This window comes from Rhincodon typus, chromosome 24 (genome assembly GCF_021869965.1).
Source record: "Rhincodon typus isolate 14 chromosome 24, sRhiTyp1.1, whole genome shotgun sequence".
NCBI classification, from domain to species: domain Eukaryota; kingdom Metazoa; phylum Chordata; class Chondrichthyes; order Orectolobiformes; family Rhincodontidae; genus Rhincodon; species Rhincodon typus.
In genome coordinates, this window is record NC_063355.1 from 42,544,999 (window position 1) to 42,568,494 (window position 23,496).

The window sequence follows — 23,496 nt, forward strand, 5'->3', positions numbered from 1 at the left end:
AAAGAGAGAAAGGCAAGTATTATGGAAGATGAGAGTTGGTGACACAGCTGTAACTGAAGCAAATAGGAGGTGTTTGAGGGAGAGAGTAGGCAGCTCACCAAAGACATTTTTCCCTCCCCACTCTTATCTGCTTTCTGGAGGGACCACTCTCTCTGTGACTCCCTTGTCCACTCCACACTCCCCTCCAGCCCCACCACACCCGGCACTTTTCCCTGCAACCGCAGGAAGTGCTACGCCTGCCCCCACACCTCCTCCCTCACCCCCATCCCAGGCCCCAAGAAGACTTTCCACATCAAGCAGATGTTCACCTGCACATCTGCTAATGTGGTATACTGCATCCGCTGTACCCATTGTGGCCTGCTCGACATTGGGAAAACCAAGCAGAGGCTAGGGGACCGCTTTGCAGAACACCTACACTCGGTTCGCAATAAACAACTGCACCTCCCAGTCGCCAACCATTTCAACTCTTCCTCCCATTCCCCAGATGACATGTCCATCCTGCAGTACCACAGCGATGCCACCCGAAGGTTGCAGGAACAGCAACTCATATATTCCGCTTGGGAACCCTGCAGCCCAATGGTATCAATGTGGATTTCACAAGCTTCAAAATCTCCCCTCCCCCTACCGCATCCCAAAACCAGCCCAGCTTGTCCCTGCCTCCCTAACCTGTCCTTCCTCTCACCTATCCCCTCCTCCCACCTCAAGCCGCAACCCCATTTCCTACCTACTAACCTCATCCCGCCCCCTTGACCTGTCCGTCCTCTCGGGACTGACCTATCTCCTCCCTACCTCCCCACCTACACTCACCATACTGGCTCCATCCCCGCCTCTTCGACCTGTCTGTTTCCTCTCCACCTATCTTCTCCTCTATCCATCTTCTATCCGCCTCCCCCTCTCTCCCTATTTATTTCAGAACCCTCTTCCCCTCCCCCATTTCTGAAGAAGGGTCTAGGCCGGAAACGTCAGCCTTCCTGCTCCTATGATGCTGCTTGGCCTGCTGTGTTCATCCAGCTCTACACCTTGTTATCTCAGAGTCTCCAGCAACTGCAGTTCCTACTAGCTCAGAGGGAATGCAGGGTTAGTGATCTTGGGGATTGGAATTGGTGAGGATGAATGGGGAAGATTTTTAATGCATTAATGAGATCCATAAAGTAGTGACCTTGGTGAAAGGTGGGTCTGAAGTATTAGAGAGAAGATGGTGGCACTTATCTTGGCAGTGTGGACAAGGACATTGATCTTCTTAAGAGTGCTGGGCATTTCTGCAGATGGCTGAGACTTCTCTAACTTGGGTGACACCTTCGGACCAGGTTGCATGGTGTGGTGTCATGGCCTCCACTGCTGGTTCTGGGGGAAGAGGAAGTCCTGCCTGTACACCACCCTATCCAGCAGGAGCTCCAGGAACATGGTGCAAAGCATGGCACTAATTTCCCCAATCTCTGGAACTCTGCAGGCCAGCTCAAACTGACCGTGCTTGTCTGGGTGCAGACGTTTTGATCTTCTAATATGGTGTTGGCGTCATGCTGCTGGTCAATTCCAGGATCTCCTGTGGATGGCAAATTGCTTCAGGAGCAGTGCACAGTAAATTAGAGTGAAAATTGGATACGGTACTCACCATATGGGCTGAAAAACCAATTAATGCAGAGCCTTTGGCCAAATGGCCTACTCCTGTTCCTGCTTTCTGTGTTTCAGCCCATCGGCCTTGAACAGCTGCAGCCAACCCCTTTGCGAACTCGGAAGATTCACTAAGACCAATAATCCAGAAATCAGTTGTAAAAAAAAAGGTTGTTCCAACTGTTCACCTTGGCACATTCTCCAGTGTTGTGTTCCCTGCAGTTATGTGAGACTCTGCAACACTTAGAACTCAACAGATAGGAACCCAAAGTTTAAAACATCTTGTAGAAACTGTCTTCTGGTGACATCTTACGCCTTTCATGTTGCCTTTCATGTTGTTGGTAAAACATTGTTAAAATAGAAATAAATCAAAGAACTGCAGTTGCATAAAGATCTGAAACTAAAACAGAAATTGCTGGAGAAACTCAGCAGGTTGGGCAGTGTCTGTGGAGAGAGAAGCAGAGTTAATGTTTTGAATCCAATGATACACTGAACTTGAAACATTACCTCTGTTGTACCTGCGCAGCTGCTGCCAGATCTGCTGAGTTTCTCCAGCAATTTCTGATTCTGTTAAAGTAGAAATGTTTCACCGTAACTCGAATTCTTGCAGTTTGTTTGTTAAGCAAATGAGTTCCTGATTGTAAGTGTTGTCAGTGCTCTTCTCATCAATATCCCTCCCCCCAAATACAGTGATAGATCTAAGAATCTTTCTAAATGAATTGGAATATTCAAGGGGTCAATCCTGCAAGAAGGTTGTTCAGAGACATATATTTTTGAATCATTTAGTCAGCTATTGGTATGCTGTGAGTAGTTAGTAAGTTCAAAGACTTTTAAAACATGGAGCTAGAACTCCTACATTAGATACAACAGACAGACTAACACTTGATTTTGTGGCAGGTGCATACAAAGAAAAATATGCTGTAAAATTATATTTGGCAGCAAGTGAACATCTGTGTCTTTCCGCAATTGTTTACAAACTCCTTTGTGCTCAAACAGTCAATAGTAGAATTTATTTATCATGCAGCAAATGAAAAGTAAAATGTCTTCATGCTATCAGGGCAGCACATGTCACGTTTCTTATGGTCCTTCAGTTAAGCCAATACTTTGGTTCTTTAGATGCTTGCTTCCTTGCACACTCCTGCTATTTGCCACTGTCACGACAGCATTACTCTGATTTGGTTCCAAATCCATTTTGACAGCTTATAGAATGGGTTGTTTATGGAGAAGGAAACCAGATGTGACAGCCTTCAGTGGTGAAATCCAGTTGCCTGCAGCCTGAAGGTTTGAAGATGAACTGATCCTGATTTGTTTCACGGCTTCTGCCCTCTCCAGTTAATTGGGTGCCAATAGCTTCCCTAATGAATGATGATGGATGGAATGCAGGTTGCGTGAGCAGGGCATTTAGAGCAATGAAAGCATCATATGTGCAGATATCACCTGCAGACAGCCGCGCTGGTAGCAACGAAGGCAGCGATCAATGCCTGTGTGCACGTTCTTTTCTCTTACCAATATTTCAGAGAGAGTGTAGGATAGGATTGCTTGTTTTGACAAATGAAATGAGCTGCTTTGATATCTTTCCTGTTGTTGACCAGAAAGTGTACATCTTGAGCTAGGCGTGAAAAAAACAACAGTGTATAGCACATAATTTACGCATAACAAATAACCTATAGAGTGTCACAGTGGCTCAGTGGTTAGCTGCCTCGCTGCACCAGGGACCTGGGTTTGATTGCAGCCTCTGGCGACTGTCTGTGTGGAGTTAGCACATCCTCCCTGTGTCTATGTGGGTTTCCTTTGGGTGCTCCGGTTTCCTCCCACAGTCCAAAGATGTGCAGGTTAGGTGGATTGACCATGCTAAGTTGCTCAGAGTGTCCAGGGACATGCTGGTAAGGTGGATTAGCTATGGGAAATGTAGGGTTACAGGGATAGAGTGGGGGGTGGGTCTGAATGGGATGCTGTTCAAAGGGTCAGTGTGACTCGATGGGCTGAATGGCCTGCTTCCACACTGTTGGGATTCTATGATTCTATGATAATTTGATAAATTGGTCAATGAACATCAATTTGATCCAGCTCTAAACAGCAGTTTCTTTAAAACCATCTCCCTGCTGAATTTGCCCATTGAATTCAAGTGAGAAGGGATAGCAGTTTGCCTATCTTTCTTCTTCCTACAGCAGTGCAACAAATCTGTCTGTCTCAACTTCAAAGCATAGTATTAAGGTAAATTATATTTTAAATGACTGGATTTTCTAAGGAACATTTCAAATTCAGATTCCAGCAACTCATTTATGGAGACCAGGTACCTGCATTCAAGTTAAAAGTTTAAACAATGTGATCTTAATGTAATGTTCATCAGTTAATTTAAGTATGGGTTAGCTCCTGATTATTGTGAACTGAAATAATTTTGATTGAAGTCTTTGACATTGAAGCAGCTTGGTAAGAATACAGCCATAACTTTAATTTCATTACTCTTAAGTCACAAGCAGTTAAGTTAGCAGTCTTTGTGGTGGAGTAATTCCTTTTATTTGTTATGTCTCTCTTAAGATAGCTTTCCTGTTGTTGATCAGAAAGTCTACTACTTGAGCTAGGCGTAAAAAAAAGCATATAACGCATAATTTATGCATAACAAATAACACATAGGGTGTGTTTGTACTTTTGACAACGATATGGTGATAATTGGTAGAAACAGACATAAATATCAAAAATTATAGATTTAGTTTTCATAAGAGGAAAAGATTGTGCTTCATTCTTTTACATTTTTATTATCTTCACCAGAAAAGCTATTCAGAGTACTGTTACCAATTGAGAAAAGACGGTTAAATGGTTGCAAGCAAATGCTTGGAGCTTGTTTATATTGCATTTCAGTCATTAACGTTGCCTAAGTTGGATTGTTAAGCTGAAGTATTTCCAGTTTCTCATGAATGTGTTTTTACATCCATCAAGTTAAATTGCTGCCCAGCTGCCATTTAATTATTTAAAAAGTCATCTGAAATTGCCATACAATAATTGCAACAAATATTATGAACAGTGTTAGTATAAAGATTTAATGTTCTCTGTAGCATCAACTTAATCTGTAGCATCAGCTTAGATCAGTGTAAAATATGCTGTGCTGAAAGCTGGATAGTCATTTCTGGCTTTAAACTTCTTCATGCAAACAGACCTCTTTTGTGTCAAACAAACGTATTTTGGTATCATCATTCTGCATGTATACCTGGGAAATGAATCAAAGAATGAATCCTATTCAACCAGAACAGCATCTCGAGGCATGATTTCTCAAAAAGTATATGAAGTTAGTTAAGAACACATAATATCTTCATATCAGTGACCTGTCATAGGGATTTTGTAAACAACTGTTCATTCAAGTTTCTGCATCCTTAAGTTATGATTGAATTCTAACAGTGGACTTTATGCTTACTACCTCTTCAAAAGAAAGAAAGCTGAAAGGCTGTAGGACCTAACCATTTCTCATCATTCAGTTCTCCATTTTTATTACATTTTTGCAACAATAAAATTATAGAATTTCTGCAGTATGGAAACAGGCCATTTGGCCCATTGAATCCACACTGACCGTCCAAGAGGCATCCCACCCCGTATCCTTGTAACCCTGCATTTCATGGCTAATCAACCTAACCTGCATATCTTTGGACTGTAGAAGGAAACCCACCTGTACACCAAACCATTTATGCTTACTCTGATAAAATACAGTAATGATTTGTATTATTGTGAACACAGTAGGAACAGAAGTAGGCCCTTGAGCCTGTGCCACCATTCAGTGAGATCATGGCTGATCTGTGGCCTAACTCCATATCCCTGGCTTTGGCCCACATCCGTGAATAGTTTTGTTTAACAAAAATGTATCTTTCTCAGATTTAAAATTAACAACTGATCCTGCACCCATTGCTGTTTGTGGAAAAGAGTTCAAAGATCCACGATTTTTTGTGCATAGAAGCACTTCCTACCATCTCTCCTGAACAGTCTGGCCCTAATTCTCAGACACTGTCCCATAATTCTAGAATCCCCAACCAGTGGAAATAGTTTATCTTTAATATACCCTGTCTTTTCCTGTAAATACCTTGAGGACTTCGATCAGATCACCCCTAACCTTCTATATTCTAGAGAAAACAGGCCTAATTTGTATAATCGTTCCTCATAACTTTACCCCTAAAGTCCAGCTATCATTCTTGTAAACCTACATTGTACACCCTCCAAGGCTGGTATTCCCAGGGTTGCTGCCAAGTGGGCTGTAACCAGGGTTTTGTATAACTGCAGTATAACTTCTGCATTCTTGTGCGCCAGTCCTTTTAGATACGAAGGCCACCATTCCATTAGGTTTTTTAAATCTCTTCTGCACCTGTTGGTGACATTTTAAAGATCTGTGTAACTGAATGTCAAGTCTCTTTTTGGATATCCAGTGTATTGAATGTCATACCATCTAGAAAGTACACTGATGTATGCTTTTCAGTCCAAAATGGATAACCTTACACTTACAGTCAATCTGTTATAGTTTTGCCCATTCACTCAGTCTGTCAATATCCCTCGGTAATTTTATGATATCATCTACACTGTTTATGGTGCCATCTAACTCTTTGTCATCAGCAAATTTGGATATATGACTTTCTAAGCTGTTATCCAACTCGTCAATAAATAATGTGAATAATTGAGGCCCCAGTACAGATCCTGTGGGATACCACTGGTCACATTCTGTCAATTTAAGTACCTACATTCTGTCACCTTCCACTCAACCAATTTCCTGGCCATGTTGGTAATTTGCCTCAAATTCCATGGACAGTTACCTTAGTTAACACACTTTTACATGGGACTTCATCAAATGTTTTCTGGAAGCCCATATACACAACATCCATAGACATCTCCTTGTCCACTGCTATGATCACCTCTTCAAAAAATGCAGTGAGGTTTGTCAGGCATGACCTACCTATCATGAATCCATGCTGGCTTTCTCTGATTAACTGAAAATTTTCAGGATGTTCAGTTACCTCATCCTTGGTTATAGTTTCCAACAATTTCACCAGTAGAGATGTTAGGCTGTAGTGTAGACGTTAGGTTGTGGATGTAAGGGGAGGTAGTGGCCTAGTGGTATTGTCACTGGACTATTAATCCAGAGACCCAGATAATGTTCTGGGTTCGAGTCCCATCACAGCAGATGAATTTGAATTCATTAAATATCTGGAATTAAGAGTCAAATGATTGTGAATCCATTGTTGATTGTCAGAAAACCCATCTGGTTCACTAATGTCCTTCAGGGGAGGAAACTGCTGTCCTTACCTGGTCTGGCCTACATGTGACTCCAGACCCACAGCAATGTGGTTGACTCTTAACTTCCTTCTAGGCAATTCAGGATGGGCAGTAAATGCTGCCTAGCCAGTGATGTCCTTATCCCGTGAATGAATAAAAACAAAGGCTAACTAGTCTGTAATTCCCTGGTGTTCCTCTTTTGCCCTTCTTTTTAAAAAAAAAGTGACATATACAATTTTCCGGTCCAGCGCGATGACTCCTGTATCTAGGGAGCTCTGAAAGATTATAGTTAGGGTGTCTACGTTGTGCTCCCCTATTTTCTTTAACACTCTGGGATGGAAACTATCAGGTCAGTCTTTAATTCCATTAATTTTCTCATTACCAATGTTTTACTTACATTAAGTTCATTCAGTCCCTGTTCCTGATGCACTATTAATTTTGTCTGGACGTCCAGCAAGCTATCCTCCTTCACTGTAAATACTGAGGCAAAGTAATTATTCAACATGCCTGCTGCTTCCCCATAGTCATTGTCAGTATCCTGACTTCCAGTCTTTAGTGGGCCAACATTGCTCCTGACCACCTGTTTTCCCTTTATTTAACTATAACATTTCTTCTTATTTTGACAGACTCTGACATCTGTCACAAGTTTCCTTTCATAATCCCTTTTAGTAGCTCTTAGAAGCTTTGTGACCATTTGCTGGTCTTAGTATTTTGCCCATTCAGCAGGATATGTGCTGTTTTTCACGTTTTTGTAAGCCCTTTCTGCTGGTTTTATCTCTTTAGTTGACCATGGCTGTTTTTTTTCTATGAAATGGAACTTCTCCCTCTTGGGTATAAAATGATTTTGTTTTGTCTTAAATGTTTCTTTAAACATCCTCCACTGTTGTTCAGTTGCTTTACCTATTCACAGATTCTCCCAGTGTACTGTGGACAGTCTCTATCCCATTTCGTTTTTTAAAAAATCAGCCTTACCTAAATCTAAAACTCTCATAGCTGATTCATGCTTTTCACTTTCAAACATTATGTTGAACTTGATTGTGTTATGATCACTATTTGATAAATGTTCACACACAAAGAGGTTACTAATTAAATCTAGCTCATTACTAAATTCAATATTGCTTGTCCCCTTGTTGCATCCAGGATACATTGCTGTAGGAAACTAACCCAAACACACTCCAGAAATTCACTAGCATTCTGACAGTTGCTTGACTGATGCTTCCAATCTGCTAAAATCCCTCATTGATACTACTGTAGCTACACACTAGCCTAATATCTGCATTTATACAATCTAACAGTTTAGGACTGCTACCAGGTGATCTGTACGGAGTATCTATTACAGATATGTATCCTTTACTGTTCCTCAGTCCCATCCTTAAAATATCCACTGCTTTCCACTTATTAAAACCTCCATTACCACGTAATTATTTTGTTTATAGTCATTAAGGCTACTCCACCTCTTCTGCCATGTAAATATTATCACCTGATGTATTTAGTTCCCAATCAGTCATGTTTCAGTAATGGCTACTGTAATATAATCTCCAATTTAAATTTGTGGCTGCAGCTCATTTAGTTTATTCCTTTATATTCTGTGCATTCACATATAGAACTATTATTTGGGCAGTACGCTGTAACCTGTCCCTGAGCACTTATGCTTTATTCACTTGCTTATTAGTTGTCTCAGTTCAATCAATACACTTCTTACAGTTTTGCCATTACCTGTCGTACCTGAATTAGGGTTCCTGTCTGGTTCTTTACTTTCTGTCATGCTACTTGATTTTGAAGTTGTATTGACCTTCCCTGAGCCTGAGCCTTCCCATTTACCAGTTTAAAATCCTTATGACCACTCTATTTAGCCTTTCACTAGGAGATTGGTCATAAGGTACATACTTGGGAGCTAGTGATAGCATGAGCTGTTTTACATTTAGATTACATTTATGAATTTTCGAACGTTAAATCTGGTGCTTTTGATAAAGCTAATTGCTTCCAAGTTTAAAAACCCTAATGTAATCTATGGACTTTGTATGTGTACTATATAAAGATTAATTGTATGTCACTGTATTCTCAGGTCACAACTATTGATCTCATGATTCAGTATTTGCATTAGGGAGCTATATGTGTGCATAAATTGGAATGATTAATAACTTGCTGTTTAGCAATGGGCAAGAAAATCTATAATTCAGCTTAAGAATGGGAAAGGCATACTGTGACCTCATTTTCTATCCTGTTACCCAGTTTAAATTTTAATTAGAAAAAGAAAGAGTTTATAGTTAAGTGCCACAAATTACAAGTTTGTGATGTTTTCATAATCGTCACAATTAGCAAACTCAAGTGGATGTAGTAAATGTTTTGGAAGTAATGCTGAAATATCCTAGAGGGTTAAGGATGACATTGTTAGTCAATTTTTATGAAAACTTTTAGGCTAATTACTTGTGTTGAGAGAGGTTTCATAATCTTAGAACATAAATCCATACTGTTCTTGCAAGCAAATGGCTAATTAGCTCTTGAATTTATTGCTATTCATTGGGCAGATTTGGGCTGATTCATAAAATCTGGAATTCGAGATATTTGAGTGTATCTTAGTCCTGTCATCCAAAATTCTGCTGCCCTAATGTCAACTCTCACTAAGTTCTGTTCACCCATCAATTCCATGCTCACTGACTTATATTGGGCTCCCAATTAAGCAAAATCTCAAAATTCTCATCCTCATTATCAAATCTGTCCATTGCCTTGCCTCTCCTGGTCGCTGTAATCTCCTCGGGGTTGTCCCACAGCATTCCAAGATACCTGCACTCCACTCATACTGGCCTGTTGAACATTCCCAATTTTAATCACTCTACCAATTGAGGCTGCGCCTTCAGCTATCTAGGCCCTAAGCTCTGGAATTCCCTTCCTAAATTCCCATGTCTTTTCTCTTTCCTCCTTTTAAGTGATGCATAAAACCTTTGCCTTTGATCAATCCTTTGTCATCAACCCTAATATTTCCCTCTTTGGTTTGCTGTTAAATTTCTTTGTCATGTGAGATAAAGGATTCTAAGATCCTATCTTCATCAATGTGGTCCTCATGGATTAACATGGATTTAGAACTTCCTCTGAAAATCTTGGTAAATGCAATAAAACTGTCAGCAGTTCAGGGAAAATACGGTGAACCTGGGGTTGTGAGGAACTGAACTACCAAGAAAATCTAGTTTGAAAACAAACGCTAGTAAGTGTTTCATTTATATTGTAAACATGATTGTATAGGTGCTGATATTAAATTACCCAAATAAGTGTTTTTGATATTGTTTTTCTGAAACATCCTTCCAGCATTAGATCCATGGAAAAATATGCAAATAAGTTACATTATTATGTTGTATTGTATTAAGAGAATACTAAGAGATTTTAAATTGGCTCTGATTTGAAAACAAATTTAGAACTTCCAACAGTCGTTCTCCATATTTTCCTACATGCCAAACAAAGCTGAACAATAATAAGTGGCTGTGGCAACTGGGTTCAAGACTTTTAGATTCTTAGCTGAACATGCTGGCTCACTAACTATTCACAGGTCATGAAAGGATGACAAGGCTAGATTGCAACTATTACATAATAGTTTGTAATATCTATATAATTCGCAACAGATGCATTTGAGATGTGAACGGTTTATAAAGATGTGGAGAGGATCGTTAATTGTCAATTCAGTGTTCTCTGATCTTTATGCGAATAGTCACTAATCTTTTAAAATTTGAACTAGCTAATTATGATTAGATGGTGCTTAACATTGGACATGTTACACCTGTATCATTTTTGCAGACAATGGTTGAAATAAACTAATACTGTCTTCACACTTTCAAGCTGATTTCAAGTGATTCATTGGATAATGACCCAGATTTTACAGTCAATGGCAATGCTGTTGCGATGGCCACTGACTGAACATTGGGTGCAGCAATCTTTTTTGTATTCTTCCGGATAGGATTTCCTCTCTCATAAGCTATCACATTTAGGTAAATGTGTAAAGAACTTTTGAAGGGTTTGGTGCAATTTGGGGTGAGAGTAGTTGGTCGACATGGACAGTTGGTGTGAGTGCTTGGGGATTTTCAGGGTGAACACTTGAGTCAGAGAATGTTTGGTTCACTGGGAGTCAATTGGGATGGTGTGCTGCGTTACTCTGTTAATCACTGAGTTACACCAAAGATTAAACAGTGCGATAATTCTGGGATAAGTATCTAGGTGAGTTGTGGACGTCTCTAACATTGAGATCAGCGTAAGAGATTCTTAAAGGCTCCTAGGCAGCACAAATCAGACCATCAAAAGTTTAAATGTCTCAGACAATTGCAATGCTTGTGCATAGCTGAGGGCATTCCATGTGTCCTAAAGTTCAACATCAGCAGAGAGCTCAACATTTGCCACTATTGGCATCGCATTGTTTATTTTCCCAGATCCTATTTCTGGCTTTCTGTTCATAGGTATGTAGGACGTGAATTCAGAAATTGACCATGCAACCCTCAAGCCTACTTGTCATCCCACGAGATCGTGGGTGGTCTGGTTGTTATTTCAACTCTACTTCTCCGTCTTCCCCCATGATTCTCAAATCCCTAGTCCATCAAAAATTGATCTAACTCAGCTTTAACCAGTTTCAGTGACCCAACCTGGTCTGGGGAAGAGAATTCTAAAGAGGAACAACTCTCTGAAGGCTAAAATTTTTCCTTGTTTCTATCTTTAAAGTGATACCCTTTTGTATTCGTTCATGGAAAACAGTCGTTGCTGACTAGGAGAATATTTATTGTCCATCCCTCATGTCCCTGGAGGAGGTGTTGGTGAATTGGAGGGGAACTTGCAAGTGGTGGTGTTTCCATGTATGTGCTGCCCATGTTCTTTTGGGTGTTAGAGGTTACAGTTTTGGAAGGTTCTTTTGGCCGAGTTTTGGGGAGTTGCAGCAGATCCTGTAGATGATATGGGTTGCTACCACTCCATGTCTTTGATGAAGGGAATGAATATTAAAGATGGTGAATTGGATGCCAGTCAAATGGGTTGTTTTATCCTGGATAGTGTCAAGCTACTTGAGTGCTGTTGGGGCTGCATTCATCCAGGCAGGTATAGAGTATTCCATCACATTTCTGAATTTTGAATGGTGGATAGGAATTGGGAAAACAGGAAGTGAGTTACTCAGTGCAGAATTTCAAGCCTCTGCCATGCTCTTGTAGCCAAAGTATTTATATTCAACTTTTGGTCAACAGTAACTCTCAGGATGGTGCAAAACTTGTGTAATCATCAATGAACATCCTCAATTCTGATGGAGGTAAGGTCATTGATGAAGCAGTTGAAAATGGTTGGGCCGAGCACACGAGTCCTGAGGAACTCCCTACAAATGTGTCCTTTAGCTGATTATCTTCAAGCAACCACAAGCAACTTCCATTGTGTTATGTATGACTCCAACCAGAGGAAGGTTTTCCCCCAAATCCTGTTGACTCCTGTTTGCTAAAGTTCCTTGATGCCATACTCAGTCAAATGCTGTCTTGAGCAGTCATTCATCCCCAACCATTGGCATTCAGCTGTTTTGTCTGCGTTTGAATTAAGCTATGAGGAGGTCAGGAGTCACATCGCCACAGCAGAACCCAAACTGAGCATCACTGACCATTCCTTTTGCAAGTACCACTTAACAGCCCTGTCAATAACACCTTTTAGCATTTTGCTTATGATCGAGAGTATATTTATGGTAATTAGCTGGCTGGGATTTATGATAAGTTTATGGATAAAACATACCTGGGCAATTTTCAACATTGTTGGTTAGGTAATGTAACTATATTGGAACAGTTGGGCTAGGATTGCTGCTAGTCTGGAGCACAAAGCTTTAATACTATTGCTGGAATGTTGTCAGGGCCCATACCTTTGCCTTATCCAGTGTCTTCATCTGTTTCTTGATGAGATGGACTGTATCAAATTGGTTGAAGGCTGGCATCTGAGATGCTGATTGGGAGGTAGCTGAGAAGGATCATTAGTTTGCCATTTCTGGCTAAAGATTGATGCATTAGTATTAGTGTAATAAACCTTCTCTGAGCTGCTTCCAATGTATTCACATCCTTCTTTAAAGAAACCACCCTCCAAGTAGCTTTGTTATCTCCTCTTCACAACCTAGCAATCTTTGTCATCAGAAAATTTGACAACCGTACCCAGAGAGAGAACATGTAGTTAGTAATAGATTGAGGAAATGTCAGATGAAATTAACATGTTTTGCTCTGTCTTCATCATAGAAGAAACAGAAACATTCCAGTAGGAGCTCAAAATCAGGAGATGAAGGGAGAGAGAAACTTATTGAAATTACAAACATGACAATTAGAATGAGCTTTAGATTTAGATCCAAAATTAGAATAAGCTTTATTGTCATGTGGACTCGAATGAGTACAGTGAAAAGTTTGCATTGTCACCTAGGTACATATGCTTAAGTATTTGGTACAAAATTGAAAGAATAATAAATAAAAAATCCAGCATAAGAATAAAGAGTTTTAAAAAGTACTCAAATTGCAGTCCTTTTCACCCATGTCCATGCTAGCACATAGCCTCCAGACTCGCCTGCCCCGCACAGGCCTCCAGTCCGGGAAATGATACTAAGGAAACTATTGATGCTGAATACTGAAAAGTATCTAGATCCTGATGGCCTTAATTCTCAGGGCATGAAAGAGTTGGTTAATGAGCAAGTAAATTCATTAGTGTGGAATTTCCAAAATTCCCCAGATTCTGGCAAGGTTCTATGAGACTGGAAAATAGAAATACAACCCTCTATTCAAGAAAGGAGAGGTACAGAAAACTGAAAATTATAGATTAGTTAGCCTGATTTCTGTTGGAGGAAAGGTGTTAGAATTAATCATTTAGAGAAATCATAGTTGAGCGCTTACAAAAATTCAAGGCAATCGGGAAGAATCAGCATGTTTACTTGAAGGGGAAGTCTTGTTTAACCAATGTAGTACTTCAAAGGCAACAAAAATTGCTGGACAAGCTTAGCAGGTCTGACAGCATCTATGGAGAGAAATCAATGTTTCGGGTCAATGACTGTTCCTCAGATGCTGCCAGATCTACTGAGCTTTTCCAGCAATTTGTTTTTGTCTCTGATTTACAGTATCTGCAGTTCTTTCAGTTTTTAATATTTCAGAGGGCTTGAATAACTTGGAAAAAGAGGAGTCTGTAGACATATGATGTGTCTATGAGATGGTTTTTTGGAGCAGCTTGTGGTAGACCCCACCAGAGAACGGCAATTCTGAATTTAATATGGTGCAAAGAGGCAGACTTGATAAGGGAGTTTAAGGTGCAGGAACCCTGCGGGAGTAATGACCATAATATGATTGAATTTACACTGCAATTTGAAAGGGAGAAGATGGAATCAGATGTAACGGTATTACACATGAATAAAGGCAAGAGGGATGAGGGAAGAGCTGACCAGAATTGATTGGGAGAGGAGCCTAGCAGGAAAGACAGTGGAATGGCAATGGCTGGAGTTTCTGGGAGTAATTCAGGAGACACAGCAAAAATTCATTCCTAGGGGGGAAAAAAGCGTACTAAAGGAAGGATGGGGCAACCATGGCTGACAAGGGGAGTCAGGGACAGCATAAAAGCAAAAGAGAAAGCATAGAGTGTGGCAAAAGGCAGTGGGAAGCCTACAAAGATGAACAGAGGACAACGAAAAAAGAAATAAGGAGGGAGAAGATTAATTAGGAGGGTAAGCTAGCCAGTAAGATAAAAAAAAGTTAGAGTTTCTTTAGATGTATGAAGGGCATAAGAGAGAAAAAAGCGGACATTGGACTGTTGGAAAATGACACTGGTGAATTAGTAATAGGGAACAAAAGAAATGGTGGAGGAATTGAACAAGTACTTTGCGTCAGTCTTCACGGTGGAAGACAGAAGTAATATCTCAAAACTTCAAGCGAGTTGGAGGCAGAGCTGAGTATGGTGGCCATCACCAAGGAGAAGGTGCTAGAAAAATTGAAAGGTCTGAAGGAAAATAAATCACCTGGACAAAATGGGCTCCACCCCAGAGTTCTGAAGGAGATAGCTGAAGAGATAGTGGAGGCATTAGTGGTGCCCTTTCAGGAATCCTTGGAGTCCGGGAGGGTCCCAGAGGACTGGAAAATTGCTAATGTAACCCCCCTGTTTAAGAAGGGACTAAGGCAAAAGACGGGAAATTATAGGCCGATTAGCCTGCCCTCAGTCATTGATAGCATTTTGGACTCCATTATGAAGGATGAGATTTCTGAATCCTTGGAAGTGTATGGTAAAATAGGGCAAAGTCAGCATGGTTTCATCAAGGAGAGGTTATTCCTGACAAATCTGTTAGAATTCTTTGAGGAGGTAACGAGCAAGTTAGACTAAGGAGAGCCAATGGATGTTATGTATCTAGACTTCCAGAAGGCCTTTGATAAGGTGCTGCACAGGAGGCTGCTGAGTAAGATAAGGGCCCAAGGTGTTAGAGGCAAGGTATTAGCATGGATAGAAGATTGGCTGTCTGGCAGAAAGCAGAGAGTGGGGTTAAAAGGGCCTTTCTCAGGATGGCAGCCGATGACAATTGGTGTTCCACAAGTGTCAGTGTTGGGACCTAAACTTTTCACTTTATATCTTAATGATCTAGATGAAGGAACATGATGTGGGCATTCTGGCTAAGTTTGCAGATGATACAAAAACAGGTGGAGGGACAGGTAGTATTGAGGATGCAGGGAGGCAGCAGGAAGATTTAGACAGGTTAGGAGAGTGGGCAAAGAAGAGGCAGATGGAGTACAATGTCGGAAAGTGTGAGGTCATGCACATTGGTCGGTAGAATGGAGGCATGGACTATCCTCTAAATGGGGAGAAGATTCAGAAATCTGAAGTGCAGAGGGACTTGGGAATCCTAGTCCAGGATTCTCTTAAGGTAAACTTGCAGGTTGAGTCGGTAATTAGGAAGGCAAATACCATGTTGGCATTTATCTTGAGAGGACAGAATAGAAAAGCAGGGGTTGTACCTCCTGAGGCTTTATAAAGCTCTGGTCAGATCACATTTAGAGTATTGTGAGCAATTTTGGGCCCCATTCCTCAGGAAGGATCTCCTGGCCCTGGAGCAGGTCCAGAGGAGGTTCACGAGAATGATCCCAGGAATGAAAGGTTTAACATATATGAGGAACATTTGAGGACTCTGGGTCTATACTCGATGGAGTTTAGAAGGATGAAAGGGGATCTAATTGAAACTTAAAGAATATTGAAAGGCCTGGACAGAGTGTACGTTGGGAAGTTGTTTCCATTGGCAGGAGAGACTAGGACCTGAGGGCACAGCCTTAGAGTCAAGGGAAGACCCTTTAGAACTGAAATAAGGAGAAACTTCTTCAGCCAGAGAATGGTGAATCTGTGGAATTCATTACCACAGAGGGCTGTGGAGACCAGGTGATTAAGTATATTTAAGACAGAGGTAGATAGGTTTTTGATTGTCAAGAGGATCAAAGGTTATGAGGAGAAAGTGGGAGAATAGGTTTTTCAACCCATCCGCCATGATTGAATGGGGGAGCAGATTCAATTGGCTGAATGGCCTAATTTCTGTTCCTATGTCTTCATGGTCTTGTGTAGATTTCCAGAACGCACTTAACAAGGTGCCACATCAAAGGTTATGCAGAACTAAAAGCTATTGGTTTGGAAGGAATGTAGAAGCATAGATAGAACATTGTTTCACTGGCACAAAACAAACAGTATGCATAAATGTGTCTGTCTTATTGGCAGAATGTGAAGAATGGAGTCGCACAAGGATATATATGGGCCTCAACCTTCTTCAATTTACATCATAGATGAGTAGAATAAAGACATGCTAGCTAAATTTGCAGATAACATTGAGAGAGTTAAGAAAGCAAGTTGTGAAAGATAAAAGGGGCTTGCAGACAGATATCATATCACAGAATCCCTACAGTGTGGGGTCCATATCTACCCTCCGAAGAGCATCCCCCCCAGACCCATCCCCCTAACCTATCCCTGTAACCCTGCATTTCCCATGACTAACCAACCTAGCCTGTACATCCCTGAACACTACGGGCAACTTAGCATGGCCAATCCACCTAACCTGCACATCCCTGGACTGTTGATCAAGTTTAATCAATTTATTAGACCTCTTTGAAAAAAATCACGTGCTGTGGGAGAAAAGAGGAACCAGTGGCTGTACTGTATTTGGATTTCTAGAACACATTTGATAAGATACTACATGTGTTAAATAAAAGCTCGTAGCCCAGGGGGTAAGATATGGGGTTGGACAGAAGATTAGCCAGCTAACAGGAAAAAGTGTATAGTTATAAATCAGTCACTTCTGGTCACAAGGTGTAACAGTTGTGCCACATGGATCAGTACTGGGGCCTTAGCATCTTACAATCTATGTAAATTACTTGGACGAAGGAGCAAGTGAGCATATGATACAGGAGCATGAAACCTCTTCAGCCAGTTCTACCATTCAATAATATTCCTTTTACAAAACTACGTTAACTCAGCTTGATTACCTTGACTCTAAGTGCCTGCTTTAAAGTCTTTAATAATAGCTTCTAGCATTATCCTTACAACAGATATGAAGCTAACTGGACTGTACTTTCCTGCTTTCTGTCTCACTCCCTTTTTGAGTAAAAGACGTTTATTCACTATTTTCCATTCTAATGGATTTCCCTGATTTCTAGTGAATTTCACAGAAATGTAATCAAACAAAAATGGATTAAAGAGAAATTAGGAAGAGTGACAAAATGTTTTGTCAGAAAGTTATGTTTACAAAGTGGGTCTTGAAGGAGAGGGAGGTTGAGAGATGGAAAGGTTAAATGAGAGAATTGTAAAGCCTCAGATCAAGACCGTTGAAGGTTCTCATCACCGTTAGCAGAAGTGCTGTAAAGCATATGGACTAATAAACATTGTCCTACTGTGGCAAGATTGTGGCATGCTTGGGAGGTTCCCAGAATGAAGTGTTTTGATATTACACAAAGATTGCCTCTGAGGCATGCCTTTCCTGGCCCAAAAGAGGGAAGGCAAGTGATTGATCTGTGTCACTATTTGCAGTATAGAACATGAATGGTATAAGTTGACAAGTGGCATCTGCCTTCATTGTTGGAAAAATCCATTTCATATAAGAAAATGAACATTTAACAAAGACTACTAGATTAATAATTGTTTGAAAGTGTGGAAGGAATAAATTAAAAGTTAACTGAAATATTTGAATTAAATGATGAACCTGTTAACCTAGATAAACTATGCTGCAAAGTCTCTTAACACCTGAAGTTTAGTTCTTGTGTTAAAGATATTTTTCTTTTTGTTTGCCTTTGTGTATTTGGGATTATCTAACTCTGACCAGGCTGAGCCAGCTGGAATGTGATTTTTGTTGAGTGAAGAGATTAGGCCCAGGATGTAAACACAGGCCTCAGTGCCTGTTATTTCATCCTATGGACTATTATTGCAGAAGCAAGACCGGCAAAGCTGACTTGATACATGCATTCATTGAGATAAAGAGAACAGTGTCAAAGCAATTAAACTAAACAGATTTTCATTAAGTAAATTGCAGCAAGGATGTGCTGTTTGCAGCTAGACAACAATTAGTGTTAATATCCATGCCACTTTGCCTCCCTCATATTCATTTGATTGTAATTTGTGCAAATGGATTATGCTTGGACCGCGGGGCTGAGATATTGGCCTCTTTGACGGTTTAAACAGGTAGTTTTTTTTTAATAAATTGTGGGGAATGCTATTAAGTTTGTGATAAAACCCCCTACATTTAATTAATCCTTAAATATTAATAGGCATGAATGAGCTAAGGATTTTGATCAGTGCACAGTGGGGAAAGGCTGTGAACTTTTCAGAGCTCTACTGCAACATAATCATTTTATGCTAGAATGTGCTTGGCAAAGACCTGAATCGACAGGCATTTAACAATAATTAGGAGTGAGTTATTAAAGCTGACTGTATTCCTCGGAGAGGTGAATCAGCCAGTGATGATTAAGCGTGGAAATGTACTGCATAAACACTTCAGAAAAGGTTTGTTTTTCTTTCATTTTCTAGGTTCAAGCTTCACTGGAAGCAGTCTGACGTTGAATGAGAAACCTGAAACAAAGGGACCAGGTGTTTCCAAGGTTTCTGGACTAGAGCGTAGCCAGGAACAGAGCAAGGAGTCGCCCTTTGTGCCACTGGTGCCAAGTCCTCCAGCCACTGTTGTACCTCCAGCTTCTTCAGCGTGTGCTTCCAATAGCACGGCGAGTCCAACAGTAAAGGAGACTGTTTACCAGGCACAACCGCAAACAAGACATCCAACACCACAATTACAGCCCCAAATACAGCATTATCCTCTGTCTCAAATTCACACGCAGCCTCCTGTCCATCACCAAATTCATCACCAGATACCTTTCAGCAGTCTTAACAGTATCAGGTAAGGAGGAAAGATATTAAATTACTTTAAGAATCTACATGGTATCTGGATTTTGTGTACTGGGTGAGCAGTATCGGTTCTAATGTCTAGACCCCTATCTGTATCTGGCACAGTTCATTAAGTGCTTCCAGGTATGTTGTATTACCACTTCATCTAAGTGCAGTGACACTAACTCTAACTCTACTTTAGAGCACTTGCTTCTACAATAGCATGGTACTTTCCTATTTCCTAGGAAAGTTATTCAATTATCTCTGAATCTAATTACAAAATTATGGGGTTGTTTTGTGTTGTCCCAGTGAGGGATTTTCATTCAATCAGTCCAGAGTTGATTTGAACCAAGGTCCCAAAGATACGGGGCGACACGGTGGCACAGTGGTTAGCACTGCTGCCTCACAGCACCAGGGACCTGGGTTCAATTCCAGCCTCGGGCGACTGTCTGTGTGGAGTTTGCACATTCTCCCCGTGTCTGCGTGGGTTTCCTCCGGGTGCTCCGGTTTCCTCCCACAGTCCAAAGATGTGCAGGTTAGGCGGATTGGCCATGCTAAATTGACCGTAGTGTTCAGGGAGGTAGAGGGTGTATATTAGGTGGGTCATAGGGGGATGGATCTGGGTGGGATGCTCTGAGGTTCGGTGTGGACTTGTTGGGCTGAAGGGCCTGTTTCCACACTGTAGGGATTCTAATAAAAGTCTAGATTTTGTTCAAGCCTCCACTTTTTATTTATGAGTGAATATTTGTGAAAGCCAAAACGTACCAACTTTACTAGCATACATGTACTCACTGCAGCCTGAAACCTGCTTCGTTAGTTCAGCCCATTTATTTTTGACAAAGCTGTATATCATTTTTTTATAGGGTTAATATTGAAACCAAGAATAAAAACTGATTTCACACAGGTTCTGCAAAACCACTAATACATTTCATCTAGGTCCATTGAAAACTGCTATTGTTACACTCTAATCATTATGCCAAAAACAGAAATTTTGAGCATGGGGTACAAGTTAAATATTAAGATTGAAAGAAAATATTCAGCTGTTTGTTTAATTGTAGCTACTGCTTAAGGAAGAGTGATGCGTGACAAGTTAGGATTGTAATGGTGAAGTTTACTGAATTTCAAAATTGTTAACCAAAATTTATTTTGAGATGGTGGATGCAGAAATATACAATTAATTAGTGACCCAAGTTTAGTATAATTGGTGTGTCCTGTTACCTTCATCCGTGGGGATTTTCACCCAGTTATAGTAATAAACATAATGCTGCATGATGTGTTAAGAAGGACGAGAAAGAAGGGACCCACAGCACATTTCACTTTTGAGTTTATCTATTAGATAGAGTTTGAAGCACAGGGTATTTTCTTGAAAGAAAAACTTGTATTTCTATAGTATGTTTTATGACCACTGGATCTCCCAAAGTACATCATGACCAATGAAGTACTTTTGAAGCGTAGCCACTCTCTATATACGTGGGAAATATGACCGCCAATTTGCTTGTAGCAAACTTCCACAAGCGGCAACATACTTATAACCAGATGATTTGTTCTCGTGCCCATCAGTGGCTAAAATCTTCTTTTGTACTCTTGTAACCCAAACTTGCCTCTTCCAGTCTTCTCTAAGACAGACTACCATCTTCCACCTGCCATAATATGAGGTCAGCTTTTGTCTAACTCACTATTTTTAACATGACTTACCCTTCATCCCTGTGGCCCCAATCCAGTAGTACTACCTAAATCCTCAATAATTAATAATAGATTGATGTTGTTTAAAAATGTTATGTTTGTGTTCAAATATCACCCATGGCCTTGCCATTTCCAATCATCACCTCAAACCCTGGTAATTCTGCCGTCTTTCAGTTCTGGGCATATGTGCAGTTTCAGTTTTCTTCATCTCTATTACTGACTGCTGTAGATTCTGAGCTCTATTGCAGAACTTCTTTCAGTGGAGTAGCCTACCTTTTGTTAAAAATAAATTAACTGCAAAATTTAGTTTTAAACTTCACAGTTTCTTGCTTCCCCCTATAAATGCTTCTTTAAAATCCACCTCTTTGACCAATATTTAATATTTTAACATTTAGTATTTCTGTATGACTCATCGCCAAATTTTGTTTGATAGCAATCCTGTGAAGTGCTTTGGGATTTTACTATGTTAAAGGCATTGTAGAAATGCAAGTTATAATTGTGGCACTGCTTCATTGCTATTACCTCCATATTGCACAGTAGGTAATGGTTCTGTTCTATAATACTAAATTATGGCCACTATCTGTGATATGTTCCAACTGACTTGTAATGTGCATCTAATGTAACTTACAGCCTTTTATATAATCATAAAGTGTGTTTGAAAAAGTAATTAAGTTCTGAAAACCTGTTTCTTAGATTGAGTAGTTCTCAATGCTATGTCAACCTCTGTCTACCTGATCAACAACCATTAGTAATTTTTGCAAATACAACTTTGATCTACTTTTTAAACCATTGGCTGATCAAAATGATATGAAATTAGCACAATTGGATGATTGCTAAATCTGCCATGCAACAGAAAGACTGTTCATTTTGTTCTTTCTTCAATTGGAAACAGGCTCGCAAGAGCTATAAATAATGCTGTCAGCAGTCAGTATTTAAACCAAGTGGGCAGTAGTTCATATTAGCCTGAATGTTAGCCCTCTCGACTTGACCAATGCTACATTTAATGTAACAGAAATAATTGTTTCACTGACATTCCTACATCCTGAACAAAACTGTGCTATATAATTTCAGATGTGATTCAATAGGCTGAGAACGTGCTAACTTCAAGATAATGAAACCAAAAAGTTAAACAGTCTGTCAATAAATAAGTGGCCCATTTACCTTCAGAAAGGAAATTATATATCCAATGAAAGAATTGCAGAACTTTGAACAGTAAAGCCCTGTTTTTCTTCTGACTAATTTAATTTTTTGTTATAATAGTAAATCAAATTACCAGATCAAATCACCCCCTATCTGGAGAAATGCCACCTTAAATTCCTTTGAACATGCCTGAAAGTAGAAAATTTATTTAAGATGTAAATTCTCAGCTGTATTTGTTTTAAATAGCTGCATTTGTACATTTTAGCGCATACTTCAGTTAAATGTTGCATTATTTGCACAGCACAGATGACTGCCATATTGCAGTTAATAGTTGCCTTGTGTTTCAAACCACATCACTGGGGAGGTGAGTCATCATAATCTTGACAGCAGTTACCAGATTTTCAGTTCAGAGTAAAAGTGGGCAAAGTTGTTTCAGACCATGTTTTCCAGTGTATGAGATTGATGTTTATTTGTGAGCAAACCACCTCATCTAATATTTTAATTTAACTGCAAAACATCCAGATGTGAAGAGAAGGTATTTTCACATATACTGTACACTTAAGGAATAATCACATGAATTGCCCATATTAACTTCTAGTCATTTGGTAGTACAGAACTTGAGTATTACCAGAAAAAGAGACACCATTTTTTTGAAGCTTGTGCTTAGCAAGATGGTTTTCAAGCATATTAACTTAAGGGGAAAACCATTTATACTGTTTCAGAGGAGACTGCTGATTAGTTGGTTGGCAAGTAGACAATAATTGGTGGAGGCATTACAACGAAGAATGCACAAAAATTGGTTGACAGTTAATGGCCAGGTTTTGGTTAAATTTTAAACCAGGCAATTGACTGGGCAGAGCATTGCCCTGAGAAATGAACTAGTAAATGACTGTCACCTGTTATATATTGAAATAGGTGCAGTGCAGGTATACGGGCAGTACAATGGTTTGCAATACTGCCTCAGCATTTGGGAACCAGGTTTGGGTGGAGTTTGTCTGTGTGGAGTTTGCACGTTCTCTCCGTGTTTGTGTGAGTTTCCACTGGGCGATCTGGTTTCCTTCCACAGTCCAAAGATGTGCGGGTTGGGTGGATTAGCCATGGTAATTGCAGGATTATGGGGATCGGATGGGAGACTATGTCTGGGTGGGATGCTGTTTGGAGGGTTGGTGCAGACTCGATAGGCTGAATGGCCTCATTCCACACTTCAGGGATTTTATGATTCTATGTCCAGGAGGCCCTTGTATCACAATAGTAATGTCCCTACATCTGAGCCAGAAGGCCTGGGTTCAAGTCCCACCTGCGGCAGAGGTATATAATAACATTTCTGAACACGTTAAACAGAAAATATCTGCAGGTACATGTTCTTATCTGCAAAGAACACTACCCTATGTGCTAACATATTAACTTCCAGTACACACAATTCAGGATAGTTAGTTGGGCTCACAATGTGGTGCACTTGTGTGT

The 23,496-nt window shown here is 40.2% G+C and overlaps 1 protein-coding gene across 13 annotated transcripts in view; it reads left to right on the plus strand.

Annotated features, from left to right (window-relative positions):
* LOC109928974 (autism susceptibility gene 2 protein-like) overlaps positions 1 to 23,496 on the plus strand; it is a 475,973-nt gene that overhangs the window by 417,724 nt on the left and 34,753 nt on the right. For all 13 annotated transcript variants that reach the window (XM_048611251.1, XM_048611260.1, XM_048611254.1 and 10 more), the window contains one exon: positions 18,859 to 19,222. In XM_048611251.1, the coding sequence (XP_048467208.1) occupies positions 18,859 to 19,222 (364 nt within the window). The remainder of the gene's footprint in view (positions 1 to 18,858; positions 19,223 to 23,496) is intronic.